Here is a 25,277-nt window from a genome sequence, read left to right on the forward strand (position 1 = left end):
GATTGTGGGCCAACACATGGGTGCTAGGCCCTGAAGCTGGGCCCTCTATGAGAGCAACAAGTGTTCTCTTAACTACGGAGCCTCTCTCAAGCCCCTGAAATGTATTTTGAGTGTTACAGACTGTCAGGGTAGCCTCTTCTCTCCCATTCCCAGGAAGTAATGCATGTTATGTGTGGGCCTATCTACAAGAGCGAAGTTCAGCTAAAAGTGTTTCCCAACAGAGCCAAGTTTAAGTTGCCATAAATGTGACCTTTCTCAAAGTTCATCTATAATTTTGGAAGAAAAAAGGAAAGTCCCATACTTATTCTGTAGTCTTCACAGACAGAGAGAAGGGGAGGCATTTCCAAATTAGAATTTCTATTAGGTTTTAGCTTAGTTAAAAACAAAGAACTCTCATGTAAACACAAGCTTAAGTTTAATTGAAGAAAACCTTCAAAACCTTCATTAACAACAAATAAGGAAATTTTAACAATGCTTATCATTCTTTAAACATCATGTACATTATTAATATATACTGTGTATTTCCAATCAATTCCACTCAGGCTCAATTCAAGAAACACAATTATAACAGGTTTTATACAAAAAATACTTCACTAAGAAAGTAGGTAAACTGCACAAAAACAGTACAAGTATAATGTGCATAGCAATATAGCTTGAAGCATCTATTTATGGCTTTGTTTTAAATCAAAACTATTAGGGGAATGGGCCCACTTAGGACCTACTGTTACAGTTGACATATGTAAACTGTTCACATCATTTTTAGGCACTTGCTAACAATAGTGTTTAATCCCTGAAAAAAATAAAACATATGCCCCCAACCAAATAAAAAAAAGTCAGAAATAAAAAACAAGAAAATAACATGGGTACAATCTTCTTTTTAAATCACCCACTTTTATTAATGCATGCACAGAACTGAAAGAAAATAATTTTTTGTGTCATAAACCTTCTGTGCAAATTTACATAATCAAGTACAAAAATATGTACATTTTTTGTTATATACAAAAAAAGAAGCCCTGAAGTTTTGATCCAATCAATGAAAATGTCATTAATATGTATAGTAACAACAAAGCAAAAAATGATGCTGTACGTCATTTTTTAATAGAACTTCATTATTCAATGAGGCAAAAAATTGATACAAATGTTTATGGTAAAGTTAAATCAATGGGTTGTTATAAAATGTCCATTTTGAAATTGTTGGGCATGTCTCTTACGAATTGTTCTTAGATTTATGAATTGCTACAGAGTCCGTCATTAATGCTTGTTTCTCTATTTTCAAATGCCAACTATTAATACTATTTTGGGTTGTTGGTCATCCTGAAAAATTACTAATGAAAATGATCTGTACTAATGTGGACATGTTTTGGTAAAAATAGTAATTAAACACAAGCAAAAATATGATCGGCTTTGCTAACCTTGCTTTAAAATATTGTATCTGTAAAAATAAGTTGTTTGAATTTTGAAGAAAAGCCATTCCCTTTGAGGTGTTTCTATGTTTTCTGTTCATTGTAAAAGGATGCCAACCAATGGAGGAAAAAAACCTATTTGGCTATGGTCACTTCTAATCAGATAGACACAATTCTGTGCAAGGGAACCACTGGCGAACAGAACCAAATTCAGGAAAATGTTGACTTTCAAGTGGATTTTAGAGAAAATTTCTTTCTCCTCTGGAGACTGCCTCATTTACTGAAGTGATTGAGACAGTCACAGAATAAGAGAATCATCTTGAGGGTATTCCAATCTGACACAGGGCAGAGTAACAGCAACAGGACTTACTTGCCCAAACACTTCAAGCATTATTTCAAGTTTAACTATAGTCCAGTAAGATGTAGCTTCGAAAGAACATAATACCTTTCAAATGAACTGTAACAGACAGAAAGTAACCTTATCAAGCTTAGGCCATCTTCACAAGTGGTAAGAAACTCATGTGTGAGACGGTTCTTCATCTCCAGAGAAAACTCGTTTGTCAGATCTATAAGGCTGGTTGAAGAAAGCGAATGGGGCTGTTTACCATTACCCTCTGCTCAAGTCTCTAAACTCAACTGGAAAAACTCTTATCAAAAATTTCCTTAGCCCTACCTTCCCACAGATGCATCTTTAAACAACTAAAACAAGGCTCATCTGTGCTAATTACTTTCTTTCAAAACATGTGAACTGTGGCATTTTCAAGTACCACACATAAAGCTTTTCTTCTTCCACAGAAATATAACCAACTCTTAAAATGTTCAAAAACTATATTGATGTAGAAAATGCCTGAATTATGGTAACTTAGCCCATTTTTTCCTTCTAAAGTCTCTTTCCTTTGTAATCACAGTAAGTTATTCTAACACATTCCAATCCCGAGTAGCTTCCACTAAATGTCTCTGCCCATGGCCAGCCCACACATCCTGATTGTCAAAAACTCGACCACAGAACCAGCAGTTAAACTTAGTTTTCAAGACATCTTCAGAGGTAGATTTTACAATCTGGTAATTATTTTTGCTTGTCTTTTTGAGTGTTAGTTTTAGCACAAATCTTTCTTTCACAGAATTAGCAGGTTTAAGCATTTTGTGTCTCTTGGAAAAGTCATTGTAAGTTGTTTCTGAAGTGTTATAATAAACTGGCTTCAGTAAAGCATTAATAGTTGTTTGTGACAATGAAACCTTCAGTACACGTCCATTAAACTTTGCAATAGTTTTCATCACACGTTCTACTTCTGGGGCATCTGCATCAGGATGGTTCAAAACCACAACTGGTTGGTTTCTCCTAGGACATTTCACCAGCTGTTTGGAATTAAAAGGAAAAAGTCTCAAAGTTCTACCTGAATCCTTTGAAAGCCTCGGTCTGCTAAATGCCAATGTTTCCTGGACATCGTCAGAATTAGCCTTTTCTCTACACTTTCTATGTAATGTGGACTTTTTTCTTGGAGGTTCTTGGTAATTATCAATATACTTTCGTTTACAGCTTCTGTTTCTAGATACAATGGTGCTTTCAGAATCTTGACTTATACGAGTCTTAATTTTTGCAAATTTATTTTTACAAGTCTTCCTTTTATTGAAATTTCTCTCATTTGTACAATTGGCTTTATACCTTAATACTCTAGTCTCTGAATGCTCACTGATACATGCTGGTTCCTCAGAAGATTCTGTGCATGCTGCAGTGGAAGCATGAACAACTTCATTTGCTGGCATCAAATCATTTACTAAGACTGGTAAGGCATTTCTAGAAGATTCTGGCTCTTTCTGCTCTCCAAGTCCTGGTAGTTTAGATGGTACATTCTCTTTCTGGAATGAGGGTTCAGAGTTACTAACTGAAAGATTATTAGCAGCACTGACATTTAAAACAGGATTAAAAATTTTTACCAATATTTTCTGTGGTGCTCCTTCAGGTCTCTTTGGCTGAATACGTTGGTAAGGACCATTTCTGACTAACTTAGGCTTAAGCGGTTCAATGTTATTTGGCATCATACACTTTAAAAACACAGCTTGTTTTCCATCAGGCATGAGGGTGTACAGAGATGCTTTGGGCAAGGTTTCATTCTGTAGCTTTCCTGTATCCAAGATATTCATCTTAGGGCCCTGCTGCTCAGGTAGAATGTTAGGAAAACGAACAGCTCTCACTGAAGAAGCCACTGATGTTTTAATAATGTAAGGACCCTTCAATGGTGATGCATTTGCTGAGCAACTTTTCATGCTGACACAACTGCCACCACCGGAGCAAAGTGTAGGGGTAAGAAAGTTATTGTTTGCTTCTACCTTAAGAAAAGGTGTTTTGCAAGGTTCTGTAGTTACAGTTCCATAGCTGGGAACATTCTCAGTTTTGACAGTGTGAACACCTTCAGGTTTCCCTTTATTAAGTGTCAAAAGCATTCCAGGTTTCTTGTTCACAAGGAGAGAAGCAGGTGCACTCTGTTTATTAACCAAAGGGAGTGGTCTTCCGGAGAAAACGTGGAATCCAGGTTTGTTAGCAACATGCAGTGGTATAAGAAAACCTTTTGGAGTTTGAACAAATACAGGATTTCTCTGTTCTGAGGTTAGAAATGGATTTTGAATATATACAGGACCTGAATTTTGTGTTGTGGTTCGGAGTTTGTCTTTTACAAGTTGTTGTGTTATTATTGCATCTGACTGAGTCTTAAGTAGTGTGACGATACTTGGAATTTTAGCGGCCACCTCTGAATTTCTCACATCTGTTAATACTGACACCACTTGTTTTTCTTGTCCATTACATTTTAAATTCAAATCATTTGTAGGCACACTAACACCTACACTGGGAGATGGAACTGGGAAGATGTCTTGTACCTGGAAGTCTTTAGAAGATTCTACTACCATTTCTTCTTCCTCAACCTTTTTAAATGTTTGGTCACAATTGAGTGGAAGGTTTTTACTGGGAATGTTATCAGAATTTTCCTTTGTATCAGATTTTGGTTTTAATATATCTTGAAGTAACTGGTTTACTTCTGGTGGTAAAAATTCTGAAGCCTGCTGGCTTTGGAGAGAGAAAACAGATGTGATTCTAGGCATCATAGGGGAGCCAGCACTGGGAATGTCATTCCATTTAGTTTCTTCAGTAACATTCAATAAATTTTGGTTTTCATCAGTGAAGAGGCTTTGCTTATCAAAGTTTTGTCTTTCTTCTACATTATATGGTTCTTCAATTTCAGCTTTTGTTTTGAAACTTCCATCTTTATCATTTAATAGGCTGACAGATGCTAATGGGCTACCTGAGTTGGAGCTCTCCCTTTTCATTAGTGGTGAAGGTGAATCACGATCACTAGCTGAGTCCTCAGTTGTTTCACTGGAAGAGTCCCTTGGAAGGTTTTCAAACCCTCCTGTTCTTGAAAACCTACGATGCTTGTAATTCACCTTTGAGTAATTATGAAAAGGTAATGATCCTTGGTTGGAGAACTCAAAAGAGCTGGAGGATTCGTCAGGTAACTCGGAGCTAACATAATTGATGCAATAGTTATGCATATCTCCACAACTGTATGCATTTGGCTTAGTGGTAAGGTTGACTTTATCTGGACTTTTAATGGTGGTGGTACCTAATGCATCTGGATGACTCTGAGTGGTATGATTTTCCCATGAGTCAACATTATCTCTTGCTTCAACTTTTGTAGTCAAACTCACTGATGCACCAACTGATTCTGATGTTGTTGGCAAAGATAAACGTTTACTGTTATCTACCATCTGAAGCATATTAGTCTTTTCAGATGAGAAAGCCATTTCTTTTTCAGAAATTTCTTTCCTGGAAAGCACAGGAGACGAAGATGAAAGTGGAGCTGCTTTGACAAAATCTGTGTCATTCACCTCAGTTGTTACTCCAGTTGCAAATCCAGCGCTGTCCAAAGCTAGGGGTGGCAAATTAGCTGTATTATCCTTTTCTGTGTCTGGTTGTAAGGCTGGTGCAGGTAAATTCGGTTTACTGATAGGCAACAATTTTATTACAATATGCTGTCTCCCATCAACCACCTTGAAGCCCATAAACTTAGCACTGTAGTTAGCAGGAATTGTTATCTTATTATTTCTCACCAGTAACACTGTAGGCCCTTGTACACTACTCTTCAAGGAACTTGAAGTAGCATTTGCTCCCTCATCAGCTTTATTATATTGCCCAGGGGACAGCAAAGTTGATTTTTCTGATTCTGTGGGCTTATCATCATTCTCACAGTGTAGTCTTTCACCCTTTTCTTCATTTAATTGCTCTTGATTCTGGTCTTCAGATTTAGTCTGTGTTTTGTTCACTATATTAAACGTGTGAGCAGTTTTTCCAATACTTTCATCATTCCCATTGGTAACTGTCTTACGTTTCCAAAACGTCTTTGTTGGACCTATTTTGTATCTCTTAAGTATTAGCTTAAGTCCTGTCGTAGTTGTTGCCACTCTTGTATCGTATTGGTCTTTTTCCAGTTGTTCTTTCGCATATAAGTGTTCTTTATGCAAAGTTATAACATGTCTGACAAGTTGGTCTTTATGAATGGCACCGTAGCTACAGTAGTGACAAGTGAAGGGAAGAGTACCAGAGTGGACACAAAGGTGGTTCTGAAGCTCTCCCTTGGTAACACAGAGGTGACGGCATTTTCCACATTTATAATGCATTTCTTTATGTCTGTGAATGTGCTGAACAAATGTGCCAACATCCTGGGTAAAGAATCTACACTCTTCACACTGAAAATTACCATTAACACAATGTTTAGACGTGAAGTGTTTTGTCAACTCCAATAAAGTATATGAACGCTCACTGTTACAAATATCACATTTTACAAAAGTGCTCCTATGGGTTTTTCGGTGTTGTTTAAATATCTGGAAGTCATTTGCTGAAAAACTACACATTTCACAAGGAAACGAAGGCAACTCACCATGATGCCACATTTCAAAGTGTTTCTGCAAATCATTTGGACTATACTGAGTACTGTCTTGGCATTTTAAACAACTGAAGTTGAGTATTTTTGCAGACATGTTTACACTCTCTTCTTCAGTTCGCTCAGATTTACAAGGCAGTACACACTCCTCAGCACAGCTGACAGTCTTTACACTGAAAGATTTCCTTGCAGTCTGTGGTTTACTCTGAAATAATATTCTGTATTTTTCAACTTCATGTTTCATTAACACTTCATTTGGAATATTTATCTTGGGCAAACTGATGTTCACATTTTTTAGCTCGTAATGAAAACTAGTTTCTGGAAGTTTTGGTGTAGGTATTGATCCAATAGTGTCTGCTGTCTTATTTCCTGCATCACATTTTCTCAAAGTAGTTTGTTTTTCATCACAAAATAGCTGTGTCTGTTCAAATGGCATGATTTAATTAAAAAAAAAATCCAGTTTCTTTTGTTCTGAAAATTTATGAAGTTACTTGTGACTTAAACACAAAACAATACTGAGCTGCAACATCTTCAAAATAACCAGGAATCAATTCACCTAAAATTAAACAAAGAATTGAAATTTTCATCACAAAATTCAAAGTAAATTTCTTATTTCTAAGTTCATTCTGACTCAACAAAGCAAAAATGCTAATCAAACACATATACTAAAGACACAAAGACCTGATCTGTTAAGAACACCCAGGTTTAGAGGAAGCGTCATCTAGCAATAGAAACAATATTATTAGCTTCTGCTGTTTCTCCTTCCCTTAGCTTCATGGTCAGGCGCTAGGTGATGCCAAGATGATTGTTCAAGTTCAGTTAGCAGCCTTCAAGGTACAAACTTAATTAAAAAACATATCACTCCTCCAAAAGCACGACACAGTCTTGACCCAAGTTTTCTTAACTGTCATTCCCTACAATAAGACAAATTTCTATGAATGACCATACCTGATTTACAGGCCACTCATGGGAGTCAGAGGCATAAAACACCAACAAGCATGAACTATAGGATGCTTCCCTAGAAGAAAATCAGCATTATTACCAGATGGTAGGAACAGACAAGATAAATGCAAAAAAGCAACATACACATATGAAGTTTGCTGTTTGTCTTGCATAAATAGAATACTACTTAAAAGACTTTAACATCTTAACTTTCTTTACTTTTGTATATTCTTCTTTTGAAGAACACCAATGCAAACAGATCTAATTCCCCTTTCCAATGACTTCAGAACATCTAAGAGTAGATATGCTGTGGACTACTTCTTACTGCTGATGGAACTTAATTCCTACTCTTTTGCTATTACAAAGGCTGCTACAGGTTCTGACCAGAGAACAAGATCTAGAAGGACACATTAAGCTGAGCTGCTCATGATTGGATAACTTTGTTCTTGTGTTTTCTTTCTTGTAATGCACATGTTAAAAAAAATTTTAAAGCTAAAAACAAACAAAAAACAAAGACAGCTATAGGAACTATCATTCCATGTCACATTTATGCATATAATATTTCTGAAAGATATCTAGATTTACATTTCCTTCCACCCAGTGTGCAATTTTGCAGTTCTAAAAATTTTTTATATCCAACAAAGTTAAAAACCTACAGAAGATATATTATTATTTATATATATTTATATATAATATATAATAATTATATATATAATTATTATATATTTATTATATTTAATTCTATTTAATTTTTCTAATATATAACTTGTATTTATTTTTGTGCTCCTCTCTGAACAGAAAGACAAAGTGTTCTATGAGTAACATAAGAGGTAAATGTGTATTTATCGTTTCCTCATGTATTAAAAGGGGTTTAAATTGAAATGGCTATTGGATGAAAACTGCAATATATTAAAAAACATAAAGAAGTAAAAACTATAGATGCAAACTTCCTATCAACTATTTTATTATATTAATAAATTTCAAAGCAAAATTTTCAACGATGGTTATCAACAAGGATAATTGTCATCAAAGTAACTATTTGATCTGATAAGCCCATTAAGAGAGTAAACTAAGTTACTGATTCTAAAATATTTGAAATAGTGAACCTAGAATGGGATCTTTAAAGCTTTACTATTACTACTACTACTATTATAACTACTACTAATAATAGTGGTGGTGGGGTATTTAACAATAAAGGTCATATGAAGGGCATGGGGGACCTAAAAGAAAGAAACTACTGAAAGTAACTAGAACTGCTAGAAAGTCAGGAAATAAGGATGTCTAAATGAATGCTCCTTCATCCAGATGGAACTTAAAGATGATTTAGTAATAACTAGCTAGAGAAATGCTTAATTTACAAATAAATACCCTTAGCTTTTACTTAAATTTGATAACTTTCAATTAATGCAGAATGTCAATACACTCTTGGAAGAGCTCAAATATTTCAGGTAGTTGAGGGCTTGTATCTCAAATTTCAACTTTACCTGCAGAATCTATCTGATCTTGAAGCATGTTTACCCTGTAAGTGTGTAAGTAAAGTCACTAAAGAACAACTTATTCTAGAGTTGCCCCCTTTGGCTGAAAGACGAATGGAAGGATGGAAGGATGGAAGGATGGAAGGATGGAAGGATGGAAGGATGGAAGGAAGGAAGGAAGGAAGGAAGGAAGGAAGGAAGGAAGGAAGGAAGGAAGGAAGGAAACTATGTTATAAATACCTCAGGTAATACAAGACAGGAATTTTATCATAATTTTCACTCCTACCTATTAAGCTAGTTTTTAATTACAGTCCAATTTTCATTTCCACCAACAAAGATTGCTGGTTATTTAAACTGTGATTTTTATTAACTTATAAGTTTACCAACATCCTAAATCACTGAAATTAGACACTTTTGTAAAAGTATTAAAATAATCTGCAATTTCTTACAACATGATGACCAACAAAAACTATAGGCTTTGACCACTGAAATAACAAAAAGACTTAGTGGAGAAAAAGTTTTTTTGTCCAAACTGGACTCTAATTCTGGGGCTCAAGCCACTTTCGCACCTCTGCTAGTGAGCAGTGGAACTACCAGGACACACATCACGTTCAGACACGAGCCACCATTTCAAAGAGGAAGAAGCCCATTAGGAGACACTCATTCAATCAATATTTAATAAATATCAATAAGAAAGTGACAAAATTTTGCCTCCTTTATCCACTAAACATACCTTGGGAGAGATGAAGACTTGAATGGAAGATCAAATTGGAGCTCTCTGGGTGACAGAAGGCTCAGGAAAGAGAGGAATCCAGAGTTTCCAGCTGAGTTCAGAAGCTAGAAATAGGGAATTGTTATTATCAACTGTTAGGAGAGATGTAAAAGGAAAATTATTACTGAAGGCAAATGAACCTTCATATACTAACAGATATCTCCCTCTGCCTAGTACTGTCTTTTCTTAAGATATGCTTAGGTCACCTTCCAATTAAAAAACTGAGAAAATCTTGTTTTACCGCATCTCAATTATTGATATCACTAGAAAAATTAAGCAGGAGCTTGACATTGTGGTGCATGCCTTTAATCCCAGCACTGGGAGGAAGAAGGATCTCTGTGAATTTGAGACCAGTCTGGGCATATAGTGAGTTCCAGCCGGTCAGGGACACACAGTAGGATCAAAGAAAAAAAGAACAACAAACTAAAAGGATAAGCACAAATAACTGGATAAAGTGATGGGAGGGAGGGAGGGAGGGACGGACGGACGGACGGACGGAACAATTTAAGTATTCAGAAAAACTTCTTTTTCTCTTTGTCTTATTCAGAGTGACTAATGAGTTATTGCCATTGATAAAAAAAAAAAAGAGAGAGAGAGACAAAAAAAATTTCTTTTAAAAATCAAGTAATACACAGCTCCTCCATATCCCCTGACCTCACTCAGGGGCAGGGAGATGCCTGAAACCAGAAGTACCTAAATACTGTATATACAGTTATCTTCTTACATATATCTATGATAAATTTAACCTATAATACAGACACAATAAAAGATGAATAATAAAATAGAATAATATGTATAATAAAAAAGTATGTAACTGTACTATATTCACCATTCTTCTGGTATGAAGTCTGATGATACAATGTTCTCAAAGCAAGGTAAATAATAGAGATATTGTAGAACAGCATTGAGCTACTACACTGGGAAATATGATGTCATGAACATCAAGTGACTAAAAGGCAGGTACCAATATACAGCGTGGGCAGGCTAGACAAATAAATAATTCACACAAGGATGTACAGAAAGAGACTACAGCACACCACTCAGAGTAGCATGCAGTTAAAACATGAACTCATTACTTCTGGACTTTTCTTTCTTTTCTTCTTCTTCTTTTTTTTTTTTTTGGTATTTCAAGACAGGGTTTCTCTGTGTAGTCCTGGTTGTCCTGGAACTCACTTTGTATACCAGGCTGGCCTTGAACTCAGTGATCCACCTGCCTCTGCCTCCTGAGTGCTGGGATTAAAGGCTTGCGCCACCACCACCACCACCACCTATTCACCATTTTCAGACTATCATTATCGGTTAAAAAATGGGAAAATTCTACAGTCGGCAATCACAATGAGATTTGAGATTTTATATATATATAAGAAGACAGCTAATGTTCTAGAAGAGAGAAAAAGTAATTTTGAAGTCAGATGAAAAACAATATAGTAATTTTTCTTAAAAAAGATTTGCATTTTTAAAATCAAATTTTCTCCAAATTCTAGGCATATTATTAGTAGGAAGAGAATATAAAACAACACCTACAACTTATCTAGTAAAAGATTTTAGTTTAAAAAACAAAATAAACTTATAACCAAATATGGTAAAAAGTTATCTTAAATAGAGTTCAAGTTTTTACTAACTTCATCAACTAGTTAGGTAGCTATACCCAACACCAATACTAGTTAGCCGGCTGTAAATGCTATGAGATATGGGTATGGAGCAGGCATTTATGGAGTTTTCAGAGGAGAAGAAAGCCAAGAGTTCATTCTACATTTACTCTAAAGTGAGAAGAAATGAGAAGAAATTATATAGTCTCTAAGATCCAGAGACTATATAATAAACTCTACAACACAGAAGTAAATATAAACAGCATTACTAGTAAATTAGGGAAACAGAAAAGATTGGAGAAAAGGAACATATACAACAAATACATAAGCAGTTCTTATGGAAAAATTAACAGTGAGTTCCCATTGCAGAGATTATAAAAAGAAAATGTTAGATGCTGGAAAGCAAACAGGCAGTAATGACCAAGAGCACTTATAATCTCTGGCCAACAGTTGGTAAAGCTAAGAATTGATCACTTTACACTCTGAATTTTCAGAAAACCTAGGAATTGTAGCACCAAGCAGATAGGAAAGCTAAAATAAAGTGAAATTTGGAGAAAAAAAAACCCTGCAATTTTAAAAAAATATAAAAACGAACAAGCACATCCACCATATTAGTATGCAAATTTGCTTTAGCCTTTGCTAATTATAAAATTATATGTGTACCAGATAATTGTTTTAAAACAAGTTATTATGATTCATTATCAGTAAATACTTAATTTATCTACTGATTTTCTAAGCCTATTTACCCACAGTTACATAAAACTTTTTTGGGCAAAAGGGCTATGAGTAGAAAAATCTTAAGAAGCCTGTACTAGATAGAATACTAATTTTTGTTTGTTTATTTGATTGGTTTGAAGTAGAGTCTCTCTACACAACCCTGACTGTCCTAGAACTGACTGCACAGACCAGGCTGACCTCGAATTAATAGAGATCCACGTGCCTCTGCCTCTCCAATTCTGAAATTAAAGGTGTGCACCACCACAACCAGCAGAATACTGTTTTGTTTTGTTTTTTTTAATATTTAAATATTTATTTATTTATTTATTATGTATACAATATTCTGTTTGTGTGTATGTCTGTAGGCCAGAAGAGGGCACCAGATCTCATTACAGATGGTTGTGAGCCACCATGTGGTTGCTGGGAATTGAACTCAGGACCTATGGAAGAGCAGGCAATGCTCTTAACCGCTGAGCCATCTCTCCAGCCCCCTGTTTTGTTTTTTTAAGGAGTGGGGTAGGAAGGAAAGGGCAATGATGTTAATTCAAGCCCAGGGACTTATACATGGTAGGTAAGTGCTCTAGTTAAGTAGTATGTGTGGGCTACAAACACATCTCAATGTATTCTTTAAGAAAGTGCTGGATTTGATCTGATAAAGTTTTATTTAGAGTTTTTAATGCAATCTTTAACAGTGTAGACTTTAATATTACAGAGAATTTGAACAATGACCTATAATACTGTCTACCATGTTACAGTCTCTGTACTAGCTAACTAACCATAATGTTTTCCTTACACTGATATATTCTGTGTCCTCTTCTGGCCCCATGGACACTGAATATATATGGTGCACATACACACAAACACACAAGCAAATCACTCATACACATAAAAATAAATATTTTTAAAAGAATATACCTTATGAAATGAGTATGCATCAATATCATCCAACCATACGTTAATAAGACTATGATAGCCAGGTAGTGCTGGCACATATCTTTAATCCCAGCACGTGGAAGGCAGAGGCAGGTGGACCTCTGAGTTTGAGGCCAACCTCATCGAAAGAACGAGTTCCAGGACAGCTAGGGCTACACAGAGAAAGCCTGTCTTGAAAAACGAGAAGAAGAAAAGAATATGAAGTAAATTATAAAATATCCGCAAGAAAACGTTATACAGAAAGATGTATGATTGAATTGGGAAAGACAGTTTGTATAACATTTTTAATTTAAAAAAGAAAGATGTACATTAAAGCATCCAATGTATTTTCAAGTTAGGAGGAAAGGTCATCATTTGTATGATAGGAAAAGAACCTAAAAGGCAAATAAATCTACAGGAAAACACTCTCCAAACCACTGAAAGATAGCATGTTCTGTACAATCAAACTGTGTTACCCAATCAACAGACTCTTCAGCCCTCCGAAGTATGTGGATGGCAACAAGGAACAACATGATTACCAGAAGCCTTTAGGGACACCTGCGTGTGTAGTCCTGTCCTTGATTAAATTCTGGAAATTCTCACTCTTTAAAGTAAGTCCCTTTTTTGCTTTATAGCTCATACTGCTTCCATTAAATGTAGCCAAAAGTTCATACTTAGGGACACATAGTAGGCGAACCAATGCTAACTGTACTTGTTTCACAAAAAAAGTATGCTTTGTGAAAGCCTTTGAAGGACAATAGGGCGTGAATGTACAAGAAAGATTGAAAAGGCAATCTAGGTCAAAGAACAAGAAACATGAGAAGCATTTTTTTCTCCAAAGGTGCTGCATGATCTAGCTCAAAGAGAATGCCTTACAGAAGGCTAAGCAAGAACTAGACTATAGACGACACTGTGAATTTATATGAAAGGTGGGCGATAAGAAGAAAACATAAGAGCAGCACTTCCAAAATAGTAATAAGATAGCACTAGAAAACAAGATGAACTGAAGAGGCGTAAAAATAGAGGGAAAAAATCATAAGATCAAAGGGACAAAATAAGATTGGGTTATAGTGGTGCACACCTGCAATTCCAGCACTTAGGAGGCAGAGGCAAGAGGATTAAGATTTTATGGCTAGCCACTACACAGCAAGACCCTATCTCAAAAAATAAGTAATAATAATTTTTAAAAAAGGAACCAGAAAAAAAAAATGTTGACACAGGTTAGAAATCAAACAGTGAGTAAAAGACTGAGAAACTTCACAGCAAAATGCCCGTGATGAGGAGATCCCAACAGAATCACAAAGGTCCAGTCCTAGAGTTAGTCTTGCTTCATGTGCAGAGCAAAGAGCAAAGAGACTCTGTAGAGCCTAAGAAGGAAAAATTGTAGTTTATTCACTAGGTTCCAGTTAATAACAACAAGAAAAAAGCCCAATTGTTTTAATCTTAGTGCTTGTGACTCAGCCTACAGCTCTGTAACACCACAGTACAGATTGGAAAGCTAGTAATTGTCATGGCTTTTTCTTTATAACTACTGCATTCCTTGACAATAACGCAATCCTTTTTCTGTAGTGATAACTTAGTGCAGACAGACATATGAACACAAGTAACCAGAGGGGGAGGGAATTAAAGCAGTATGAGGCAGAAAAAAAAAATACTGATTATTTTGCCCAAGAATCTAGAAAAACAAAAACAAAAGCAAAACAACAAAAAACCTTGTCTATTTCTTTAAAAGCAGATCCTACAGAAATATCCTCAAAATACTGTCTTTTCAAGATTTGGAAAAAAGCATCTGAAGCTTTTTTTTCTTTTTCTTTTTTCTCATTAGTCATTTAAAAATTTTAAAATGTCTACCTAAGGAACTCAAACTATTATACTAAAGCAAGAGAAGGTTTTGTAATACAAACATACATACACACATATCACACACACCCATATATATGCACACACACATATATAAAAACAAATTAAGCATGATCATTTCCAATCAATGTGACCTGATATGCAATTTAAATGCAGAAAATATAGCACTAATAAATTATTTATCTTCATATGCATAAAGCAGACATAATAAAATATAGGTCTAGAAATGCCAAAATTCAATCCTGTATCTGATTCCCTAGAATTTCAGACGAAATCATTTTATAAGAAACTTTAGAGAGCATGTTAACTTGCTTTACAATAATCTTGAGTTTAGTTGGAAATATTAAAAAATCAGAAATGTAATCTTAAAATGTAATATTCATTAAACTAATGGTGTAAAAATGAAACAAATTAGTACTCAATCAATATGTAATGAAGAAATACTAATCTTTGCTGCCTTTCTTCTGGATATTACAACTGTGATTGAGAATAGGCAGACATTAAGATTTTGAAATGTGGGGTGGGGGAGAACTGTGGATGGAATATAAAATGAAATTTAAAAAATACCTATGAGAAGAAAAGGTTTTGAAATGTATGAGGCCAAGGAAAGGACTCAAAGACAGATTGCTATTTGACGTGAAAACACGTAAGAAATATAATTCATCCCCGTCAGCTTCCTCCAATGATAGAAACTGTTTTCTTCATATACAAAGGACCTTTTCCATGGTTACAACTTCAACTCCCAAAAATTCTTTCTCCATCTCAGTACACAGTAACAAAATCTATCCTATTCTTCAACCCATAAAGTAAAGAATTATCCTTTCTCTTATTAAATATTGTCTTAGTCACTGTTTTGTTGCTGTGAAGAGACACCAAGACCAAGGCAACTCTTAGAAAAGAAAGCATTTCATATGTAACTGGGGGCTTGCTTACAGTTTCAGAGGTTTAGGTCATTATCATCACAATGGGGAGCGTGGAGACACACTTGGTGCTGGAGCATAGCTGACAATATCCTGATCCACAGGCAGATAGAGAGAAAGAGAGTGTACAGATGCACCTGGGCTTCTGGAACTTCAAAGCCCACATCCAGTGATATACCTCCTCCAACAAGAATACCTCCCAATCCTTCTACTTGTTCTCAAGTAGTGCCACTGTCTGATGAGTAAACATTCAAATATATGAGCTTTGGGAGCTATTCTTATTCAAACCACCACAACCACATGACCCATAAGTAATCTTAATCTACTATTTTCAAAATATATCTTGTATCCTCACTCCCCTTCTCTTGATAGTCAATGTCATCACCTTAGTCCAGTCACTGTCAGCTCTAACTTGAAGCAAAATAACAGTCTTCCTAAGTGGCATCCATGCTTCCCTCCTACCTACCACATAAACACATTCTTTAGGGTCGGAGGGATGGTTCAGCAGATAGAAGCAATAGCTGCCCTTCCAGAGGACCAGGTTTCAATTCTTAGCACTCACATAGCAGGTCACAACGATCTGTAATTTTAGCCCCAGGGGATTTGACATCCTTTTCTGTCTACCACAGACACTGCACACAAGTGGTGCAAAGATATACACATAGGCAAAACACCATACAAATAAAATACTATTGAAAAATTAAATAAAATAAAATGTATTCTCTAAGCAGGAGTCAAATAATATATCAATATAACTCATAATGTTCCCTAACTTAAACCTTAAGTCCACTGGGCTGATCTAATAGAATACTATATAGCCAGGCAGTGGTGGCTCATGCCTTTAATCCCAGCACTTGGGAGGCAAAGGCAGGCTACTCTCTCTGTGAGTTCAAGGCCAGCCTGATCTACACAGCTAGTTCTAGAACAGCCAGAATTACAAAGAGAAACCCTGTCTCCAAACAAACAAATAAAATAAAGGGATACTAAACACTGAGTGGCCCATAAACAGTAGAAATCATTTTTCATAGTTCCAGAGTCTGGGAAACCCAAGATCAAGGCACTGTTAGCTTCCTAGTTCATAGATGGAAGAGAAATAGCAAAGGAATTCTCTAGGGTCTCTTTACTAAGGACACTAATTTAATTCATGAAGAATTTGTCTTCATATTCTAATCAATCCCTAATGGCTTGATAGTTTCTTAGTAATAATTAAGATTATTCAATCTATAGCACCATAGCCTTAAATTTTAGTCTTTTTGCAAGAGCCTGACAAAAAATAATACCTGAGGCTGAAAAATGGTTCAGTAGTTGAGAGTACTTGCTGCTCTTCCAGAGGACCTGAGTTTGGTTCCCAACAACCACCTTAAGTCCACCTACAGGAGACCTGACACTTCTGGCCCAGCACTCAAGTGTACATACTCACATGCAGACACATACACACCTGCACATAACTTGAAAGTATTAAATAACAAATCTTGATTTGTAATTATTAAAAAATGAAACAACACCTTATCCTTGTCTTCTCTCTTCACTCTTGTCTCATACTTCATTTGCCATCTGCAAATATAATCTAGCAAACCCCCACGGTCTCCTAACTCCTCAGATATTCCTTTCTTAACTTTGCCTCTCCATTTGTTATTCCTTGCTTGAACTGTTCTGTCTCAAAGGGCTACATCCACTCATCTTCTGACTGAGCTCAAATGTAACCCATTCAGCAAAGCACCTATAAATCACCCTCCTCAGTAAGAAATAAAAACTATTTTATGCCTTTTAATAGACTTTTACAATGTGTTGGCAACATTTTAACTATCTTCCAATTTACACTATCTACACTAGGGTTTTAACTATATAAGGACTCTATCTATAATGTTCTTTGCTGCTCTATCAACATAGTCCTGGGCTTGTAGTTAGCACCAAATCAGTGCCACTCTTTTGCTCAAAGTATCAGGAGTACAATAGGGAAAAGGGGGCGGATAAAAAAATCCCTCCCCTTGTGGAGATAATAGTCTACAGTTTAGAGAATAAAGTACACTGTTAATCTATTCAAAGGGAGCAAAAACAGATCAAACAATGGGGAAAGGAAGAACCAAAGTGTTATTAGGAAAATCTCACTTCAAAAGTTCTTATGGGGTCCTGGGTCAGTGATATTTACTAGTCTAGTATTCTCTACAAAGCTTTGAGTTCTATCCTCAGCACTGCCAAAAGAAAGAAGAGAGTCTTAAATTAAAAGGAGGGACTGGGACACAGGCGTAGCACTTGCTTTTAGTTCTCCGACTTAGGAAGCAGAGACAGGTGGATCTCTGTGAATATGAGGCCAGGTTAGTTTTTGGTCAGCCAGTGACACACAGTAAACAAATTAATATAAACTAAAAAAGGAGAAGTTGAGAGAGCTAGCATTCTAAGTAAAGAAATATTACGTGCCGAGATCCTGAGTGTGTAGCATGCCTAATATATCTGGATCTATCAGTATTACTGGATCAGAAGGATTGAAAGGCAACGTAATGTAAAATCAAAGGTATAACATGGGGACAGAAATAGGGCCTGAAGGTATAAGCAATTTGGTTTTATTCTGAATGAGACGGAAGCTACTTCAGATATAAGATATGAGCTGAATTATTTTTGTTTCTTCCTTGAAAGTGTCTTGGACATGCTAGTCAAGTATATTCCAACTAACCTACATTGCCCAGCCCCTGAACTACTTTTAAAAGAGATCATCTGGGTTATTATATAAAAAATAGAAGATTTGGGAATTATTAATTTATTAGTTATTAGGTTATTAGGGGACCAGTTTAAAGGTTATTATAATTACTGTGTATGAGATGAATCTAGAAGGAATGGTAGAGTTCTGAACTGATTTTGAAGAAAGCACCTACAAGATTTATTGACCTATGATCTCTGATATAAAGAAATCTTCCAAAAGCAATTAAAATTTCCAAATCCAATAACTGAAAGAACTATGTTGTACTATAAGCCATTAAGTATTCTAATATAATTAAAATGTATGTCAAATATTTACTAAGATTTAAAAAAATTGTAGAAATAATAGGAAAGTATTTTTAAAAGGTCAACTATACCCATGCACAATTCGGGATCTCTCTGATACTAAAGTGGAATTGTATAATTAGTACTGCATGAAACATATGGAGTTCTAGTTAAAAGATAAAAATTCAGTTGTCACCATGATATAATTGTGTTTGTATTTATGTATTTGGAACACAATTTAAAATCATCAAAGCATAAGTAAATAAAATGTTTAAAGCATAAAGTCTCAAGATATAACAATATAGCTGGGTGGTGGTGGCACACGCCTTTAATGCCAGTAGAGGCAGACAGATTTCTATGAGTTTGAGGCCAGCTCCATCTACAGAGCAGGTTCCAGGATAGCCAGGGCTACACAGAGAAACCCTGTCTCGAGAAAAAAAAAAAAAGTAAAGAAAGGGAAAAAAAAATAAATGACAGGGGGCTGAAGAGATGGCTCAGTGGTTAAGAGTATTGACTGCTTTTCCAGAGGATCCGGGTTTAATTCCCAGCACCCACATGGCAGCTCACAACTGTCTCAAGATCCAGTTGCAGGGGATCTGACACCTTCACACCAATGCACATAAAATAAAGTTAAATAAACCATAAAAATATTTTTAAAAAATTAAATAAATGACAGCATTTAGGAAGAAAAAACGATGAAGAAAGTGAGGCAGAAAAGGAACATCCACTGATACTAAAGCTAAATGAGAATGTGGTAGTCTAAAAGCAAGGTGAAGAAAATGGAATTAATCAATTCCGTTAAGTAAGCTAACACAGAAATTACCACTGGTTTTAAGGTCATGATCACCAGGAACAATGATTAGTATAGTTTTGGAGGAGTTAATTAGTAGAGAAGGCAGAACAGTACAGATTTAAGAGAAAAATGGGAACAAAGCTGCCCTACAGACAACTCTTTCAGGAAGTTTACCACAAAAGATACACAGGTAGTAGAACTGAAGTGTTTGGTGTGTGTTTGTGCTTTTTTAATAAACAAAACTATAGTATGAATGAATATCAATTAAAATGATATAGTAGAACTTTTTAAAGCTGAGGATAGAAGAAAAATGTAGTAGCAATGCCCTCAGCAGATCAGAAGGGATGGAGCTTAGAGTAAATTGGAAGCATATTTAGAAAACAAGACAACTCCTCCCTAGTAACTGCAAGGAAGGCACAGACACTAGCAGGTGGACACATCTGGGAGACCTTGAGACATCTTGTTTCACAAAACTAGCAACCTACAAACTATGGGTCAAACCGGGTCAACAGCCTGTTTCACAAACTTCACTGAAACATAATCTACAAATTGTCACCTATGACTACTTCATATTACAATGACAGCTGATAGTAGCACCAGAAGTCATATGGCCCCCCAAAGACCAGACATTTATTGTTTGATTATAAGAGTTTGCAAACGCAGGTATACTTAAGCCATTAACATTCTTTAGGTTTGAAGGTAGAGGATCTGGCTATAGAAAAGAAGACATGATCCTAGACAACACCAGCATCTAACAAGCAAGTGACACATTAACTTTTGAGTGAGACAGGTGCTCACTGTGTAGCCCTGGCTACCTGGAACACACTATGTAGACCAGGCTGGCCTCAGAACTCACAATCTCCAAACTCTGCCTTCTGAGTGCTGGGATTATAGGCGTGTGCCAGTATGCCCTTTAGGAGATGAATTCTATGAATAATCAAATATTACTTAAATTTCATTCATCCTAATCAAACTGTTTTGTCTACTGCCATATCACTTTCATTGGCTTTATCTTTAAAAGAAGTATAGTTTTGGTCTGTTACTAAGGGATCGCTCAAAAAAAATCAGTTAAATTTAAGAAACAGAATAGCATTCCAAGTTAATTATGACCATTTGTTTATTGAGGGTCTGTAAATTGAATGTAGAGCCAAAACAAACACTCTACTACAAAGCTATAGCCCTAGCCAAATGACCCCCCCCTTTTTTTTTATATTCTCAAGATAGACAAAGAGGCTTTTATCACAATGGATAATTTCATACCATTTAGGTATACTTCATATTTAACATCAACAAAATGGCATTAATAACTGTCGACAGAGCTAATACTTATTTTTATCTATTATTACTTCTTGAAATAAGACCCCTATGAAGCTTTCAAACTTAAATACACTCTATTTTTCTGATACTCATGTAGCAATACCAATCCCAGCATCGATTTTGCAACATGTAATAAGCTAAATAATTTTAGTATGTAATCATGCTGCAATTTCTTCCTCACTTCATGCAATACTTTCACTATTCATGATGTCACTTTTTCTACACAATACATATCTAACACAGTTTTGAAAATTCTCTACATTCATCATTATTTCACTAACAAACCAAGTACCATGCAAATCTGGCAAGGCGTCAAACACATTATATAAAAAGAGGTTACTCAAGTAAGGAACATAAATGATGACTTGATGTCTCAACTCAGCTTTTTTATATTTGTTCTACTCAATATAGCCGTCAGACATTAATTTCTAAATAAACAAAAATTTATGCCTTTGTGAAAAAAGGCCCTAAAAAGAACACAATCTACTGATAAAGTTCATGAAAGAACATTATGATTACCAAGTAATATAAAATAGTATAATCAATCCTGGGTATTTTAAGTATATACTTAGTGCATTTGAGAGGAGAGTGGAGATACCGTGGCGCCCACAGGCCCTAACTAACACAGACAGGAGGCACGTATCTCTGGGCTGAGGGCAAATTAAACCACGTTTTGTACAAAAGCACAGCATTTTCCACTACATCTTTATAGCTCTACTTATAATTTGTGGGCAGTTTCTGCCATTCTTCTTGTCTACATCAAGATATTCTGATATTTATTCCAGGAAACCATCATAATTGCTTAGTCAACCTCCAGTATCTTTTCTAACAACGTAGATATCATTAGCTATAATGTAAATATATATATTACTGTTTTTCTTTAGGTGTACTGAGTAGCACTTGCTAAGTTAAAGCATACACTCTGGCCATTTACAGAGCTTTGAAACATGTTTCTACCATATTGACTTTTATTGGTCATTATCCAGAAGCCCTTAATCTACCTCTGTACTTCGTGACATATTATAAAACATTAAATAAACTATAAAACCCAAAATTGCTTTTTGCTTGCATTAAAATAAAAACTTCTACCTATAGAAGTCCCTTCTATTTTGGCCAAAAATAAAATACTAAGGTAACTTAGAAAATGCACATACATGTAACCATTCAGTTTATTTAATCCACTATTAAAACATGGGAACTTACTACTTAATAGACCATCTACTCCAGCACGCCAATCCTTATCATACCTTTCTTTCAGGAACAAAGGCACACAACTTAATGCTTGGACAATGCCATAATCAGGTACAGTGATTAAATAGAGATAATATCTGGAAATGAAAAAAAAAAACCAAGATTTTAAAATTTTTGACTGTAAAATGTCCTTTGTCAATTACACTTCATACTTAACTTCGGCATGTAAGTTTGTTTTTAAGATCCTTTGTACTAAGGCATAAGCATATCATTGATACCCAGTGATAACATGTCATAACTTGTATAATACAAACGTCACAACTCAAAGTATAAAAATCTATCTAATACATTAGCATCACTTAATACAATAAAACAAAAACTGGTCTTGTCCCACCCAAATCACAAAAGCAGAGCCAGTACTGCATCCAATTCTGAACCACTTGTGTGACTACTACAAAAGCATCTTGAGGATGCTCAGTGCTGGTATCCGAGATCCCATGAAAACCATTCACCATGCGAGCCAGTATGAATATTCATAGTCCAGACATGAGAGTAAACAACCAAGAAAGAGTCCAAAACTTTGTAATAATCGTTTTCTTCCACTTAATGCAAAAAACGTTTTAATAGAGTACCTCAAGAAATGCAAGATTCAAACTTGCATTTAAGAAACAATAGGAAAGTAGAAAGACTGTCATACTAAGTGCTCTACAGGGCAACTGCTTCAATGAGAACAATCCCAAACAAATGCAGAGTAGCAGTGAAAGCACATTAAAGGGGCATTGTAGGTATTTTTTAAAATCAAACTGTATTTAGTTAAAAATTTTCCCATTCATATTTCAAAATACAGCATCTTTTGAAACCAGAGTGTGCAATAAAACGCTCGGGTTAGAAGTTTATATACTATGAGCTCACACAGTAGATATGCACTGTAATTGCTGCCCTTTTATCTTTTCAAACACTAGACACATGTTTTGAATTGGTAATTATCATTTTGCAAAAGAAAACAAAAACCCAGTAAAGTCAATGTGATTACCTACCCCACAAAATGCCAATACCCCAAAAGTGTTCATTTGAACTGCCTTTTATGAATTTCTCAAAAAAACACAGCTTTGCTGAAGGATAATAAACGCATCTGCACAGAGTTGCAGATATAACTTTAAAAATGTTAGGGTATTTTAGCGAGTCCTTTAAAATGTTGTCTATCCACTCTGACCATATATACTAGAGCACACTCTAATCAGAGCTGTTCTGCTGGAAAAAGAGCAACTCAATTAGAATTAATCAAGAGTGCCTAAAAAACAGACTTTCAAATTAATGACGCCCCTACCACAATGTGAGTTATTATCACGTTGCATCCCTGAGATAATCACAGGCAGCTCAACATTCTCATCAATTAAAATGTGACTTTTTTTTTCTATTTTCAAGACTTAAAAAAAAAAAATCACAAACACTAAATGCCCCAAATTTAAACCTAAAGATAAAACTAACCCTTAACTTTTGTTTTCTAAACTTCGAAGCTCCCTCTGTTCCACTGCTCTAGATAAGAGTTAAAACACATCACCATATATGCATTCAGCCCGTATCCTTGGCATTACCCAAGCCGTCTACTCAGAGACTTAACAAAGAGGACACCATGTTAAGAAGAGATTCAAGATGGACCCTACAAGTAGAAAAAAAAAAGCCAGCTACAAAGACATCCATCTGCCACTGGGTGTGGTTGGGGGGGTGGGGGTGGGGAGTCTGCCAAGAGGAGCACTTTTTTGCCCAACTCTGAAGAGGGCGCGGAGTGCGTGCGCCAGGGAGCGGGGAGTCTGTGCGAGGGAACAGCCCCCAAGAGCCCTAGACTGGGCCCGCAGTAGGGATGCCGTCGAGGCGGGCCGGCGAACCTACAGCTCGAGGGGTGCGGGCTGAGGGCTGTCCATCCCGTCCGCACCGGCCGCGGAGCCCGACCAGGGATGGCTTCGCGCGCCGAGCGCCCCGTGTCGCCCCGAACCCCGCGCCCGATCCGCCCCTTTCCCCGGAGTTCCGCTGCCCCTCGGGCGCGCGGAAGAACACCGTCGCCGCGCTCGCCCCGGTCCCGGGCGAGGAGCCTGCAGAGCTCCGACAGACAAACTTACAGCAAGCCCGAGCGGAGACGAGAGCGGCGGGCTCGAGCCGCTGCCAAGAGCCCTGGCTTAAAAACCACTGACTTCTCTAGAAAAACTTTGCCGCAAGTTGGGCGGAAGCGCTGAATGGACGGGACTATTTAACATGGGCTTCCTATCACAAGAGGCGGATCCCTAGACCTTTGGGGGGACCCTAATAACCCTCGGACTCGCCCCTTGCCCCCTGCTGTCTTTCTGTGCGCCCCGCCATGCTAACTGGTCTTGGCGGCTCCGCACTACGGGGAATACCTGTCGTGGTCCCCATTGCCTGCGAGTCCCAGATGGCGGCCATTACCCGTCCATCCGGGTATTTCCGGAAAGCCGAGCGCCGCGCCGCCGGCAGCGCACGCCGCGGCGGAGGGATCCGCGCTGCACCTGAGGCGAGCGGAAGAGAACGGCGGCCGGAAGGGTCCGCGCCTCAGCCTCACGAGAGTAGGCCATGGCGGGAGTCCACGGCTGCTCCCGCCATGAGCCGCCTCCCTGGCTCCCCCCTCACCACTGTCCCTGCGCTCACCCGCGGCGGGGAGCCAACTGTCCCTGGAAGAGCGGGAGACGGCCACTCTGTACCCACCAGAAGCTGGGTGCGCTTGGCAAGCCTTGGCTGACAGGAAATGGCTTCCACACAGAGGGTTTAACCAGCCCCGTCTTAGCAAATGCCGTCTTCCCACTACTCACTCGGATCGTGCAAGTCTTGGTATCCCTTGACGTCTTGGTCGATGGAAGAAGCCGCTGCCCACGGGGAGCCCACGCTGAGCTCAAAAGCGGGGTCACAGGCCACCCTGAGGGATGGTCTCCTCCTCACGACGCCAGGCGACCTCAGCCCAACGCGGGGAGATGCCGTCTGAACTAGGAAGTCCTCTCAGCGAAGGAATCTCCGGCCCACGCACGCACAACAGTCTCAAAAGTGGAATCCTTGCCCCTGACAAAAGAATCCGCCCCCTACGTCACGCAAGAGTTGTACAGTCTTCATATATGGCTCCTCTCTGTCCAAGCATTTCAGAAGCTTACTCACCTCGCATGGTGAATAAGCACCTAACTTACAAAAAATACGTCGAAGCACGTGGCAATTGCTGTCTTCAAAAACACTAGGCGGAAGGATATAGCAAAATATTAAAACGGCGAAACTCTGAGAACTTTGGCTTCGACTGTGTACCGTAGTTTTTTTTTTTAGATTTGCTTGGCACTTACGGGTTTTTCTTTAATAACAGCTTGAAAACTTTTTTAAGTGTTTTCCAATAGAATATGCTTTTGAACACGATGACCTGTCGCCACAAAAGTTTTTCTCCACCCTTTAATTAAAAACCACGCAAAGAGCCCCTCATTTTTAGG

At 37.2% G+C, this 25,277-nt stretch overlaps 1 protein-coding gene across 2 annotated transcripts; it reads right to left on the bottom strand.

Moving 5' to 3' along the window:
* Nucleotides 1-439: 439 nt before the first annotated feature.
* On the bottom strand, nucleotides 440-24,256 carry Znf518a (zinc finger protein 518A). Of its 2 annotated transcripts, none has more exons than XM_057779406.1 (5): nucleotides 24,198-24,256; nucleotides 21,861-21,941; nucleotides 9,488-9,591; nucleotides 7,286-7,355; nucleotides 440-6,893 (listed from the first exon to the last, which is right to left on the bottom strand). In XM_057779406.1, the coding sequence occupies exon 5, from the start codon at nucleotides 6,771-6,773 to the stop codon at nucleotides 2,316-2,318; it is 4,458 nt and encodes a 1,485-aa protein (XP_057635389.1). In that variant the 5' UTR covers nucleotides 6,774-6,893; nucleotides 7,286-7,355; nucleotides 9,488-9,591; nucleotides 21,861-21,941; nucleotides 24,198-24,256; the 3' UTR covers nucleotides 440-2,315. The 2 variants fall into 2 exon arrangements, with proteins under 2 accessions (XP_057635389.1, XP_057635390.1); XM_057779407.1 differs by lacking the exon at nucleotides 24,198-24,256 and adding an exon at nucleotides 23,695-23,814.
* Nucleotides 24,257-25,277: the final 1,021 nt, after the last annotated feature.

Source organism: Chionomys nivalis, chromosome 8, assembly GCF_950005125.1.
Source record: "Chionomys nivalis chromosome 8, mChiNiv1.1, whole genome shotgun sequence".
In the NCBI taxonomy this organism is placed as follows: Eukaryota; Metazoa; Chordata; class Mammalia; order Rodentia; family Cricetidae; genus Chionomys; species Chionomys nivalis.

Excerpts from the sequence above, each read along its gene's own strand:
- Znf518a (XM_057779406.1), bottom strand. The coding sequence starts at position 6,773 with ATGCCATTTGAACAGACACAGCTATTTTGTGATGAAAAACAAACTACT.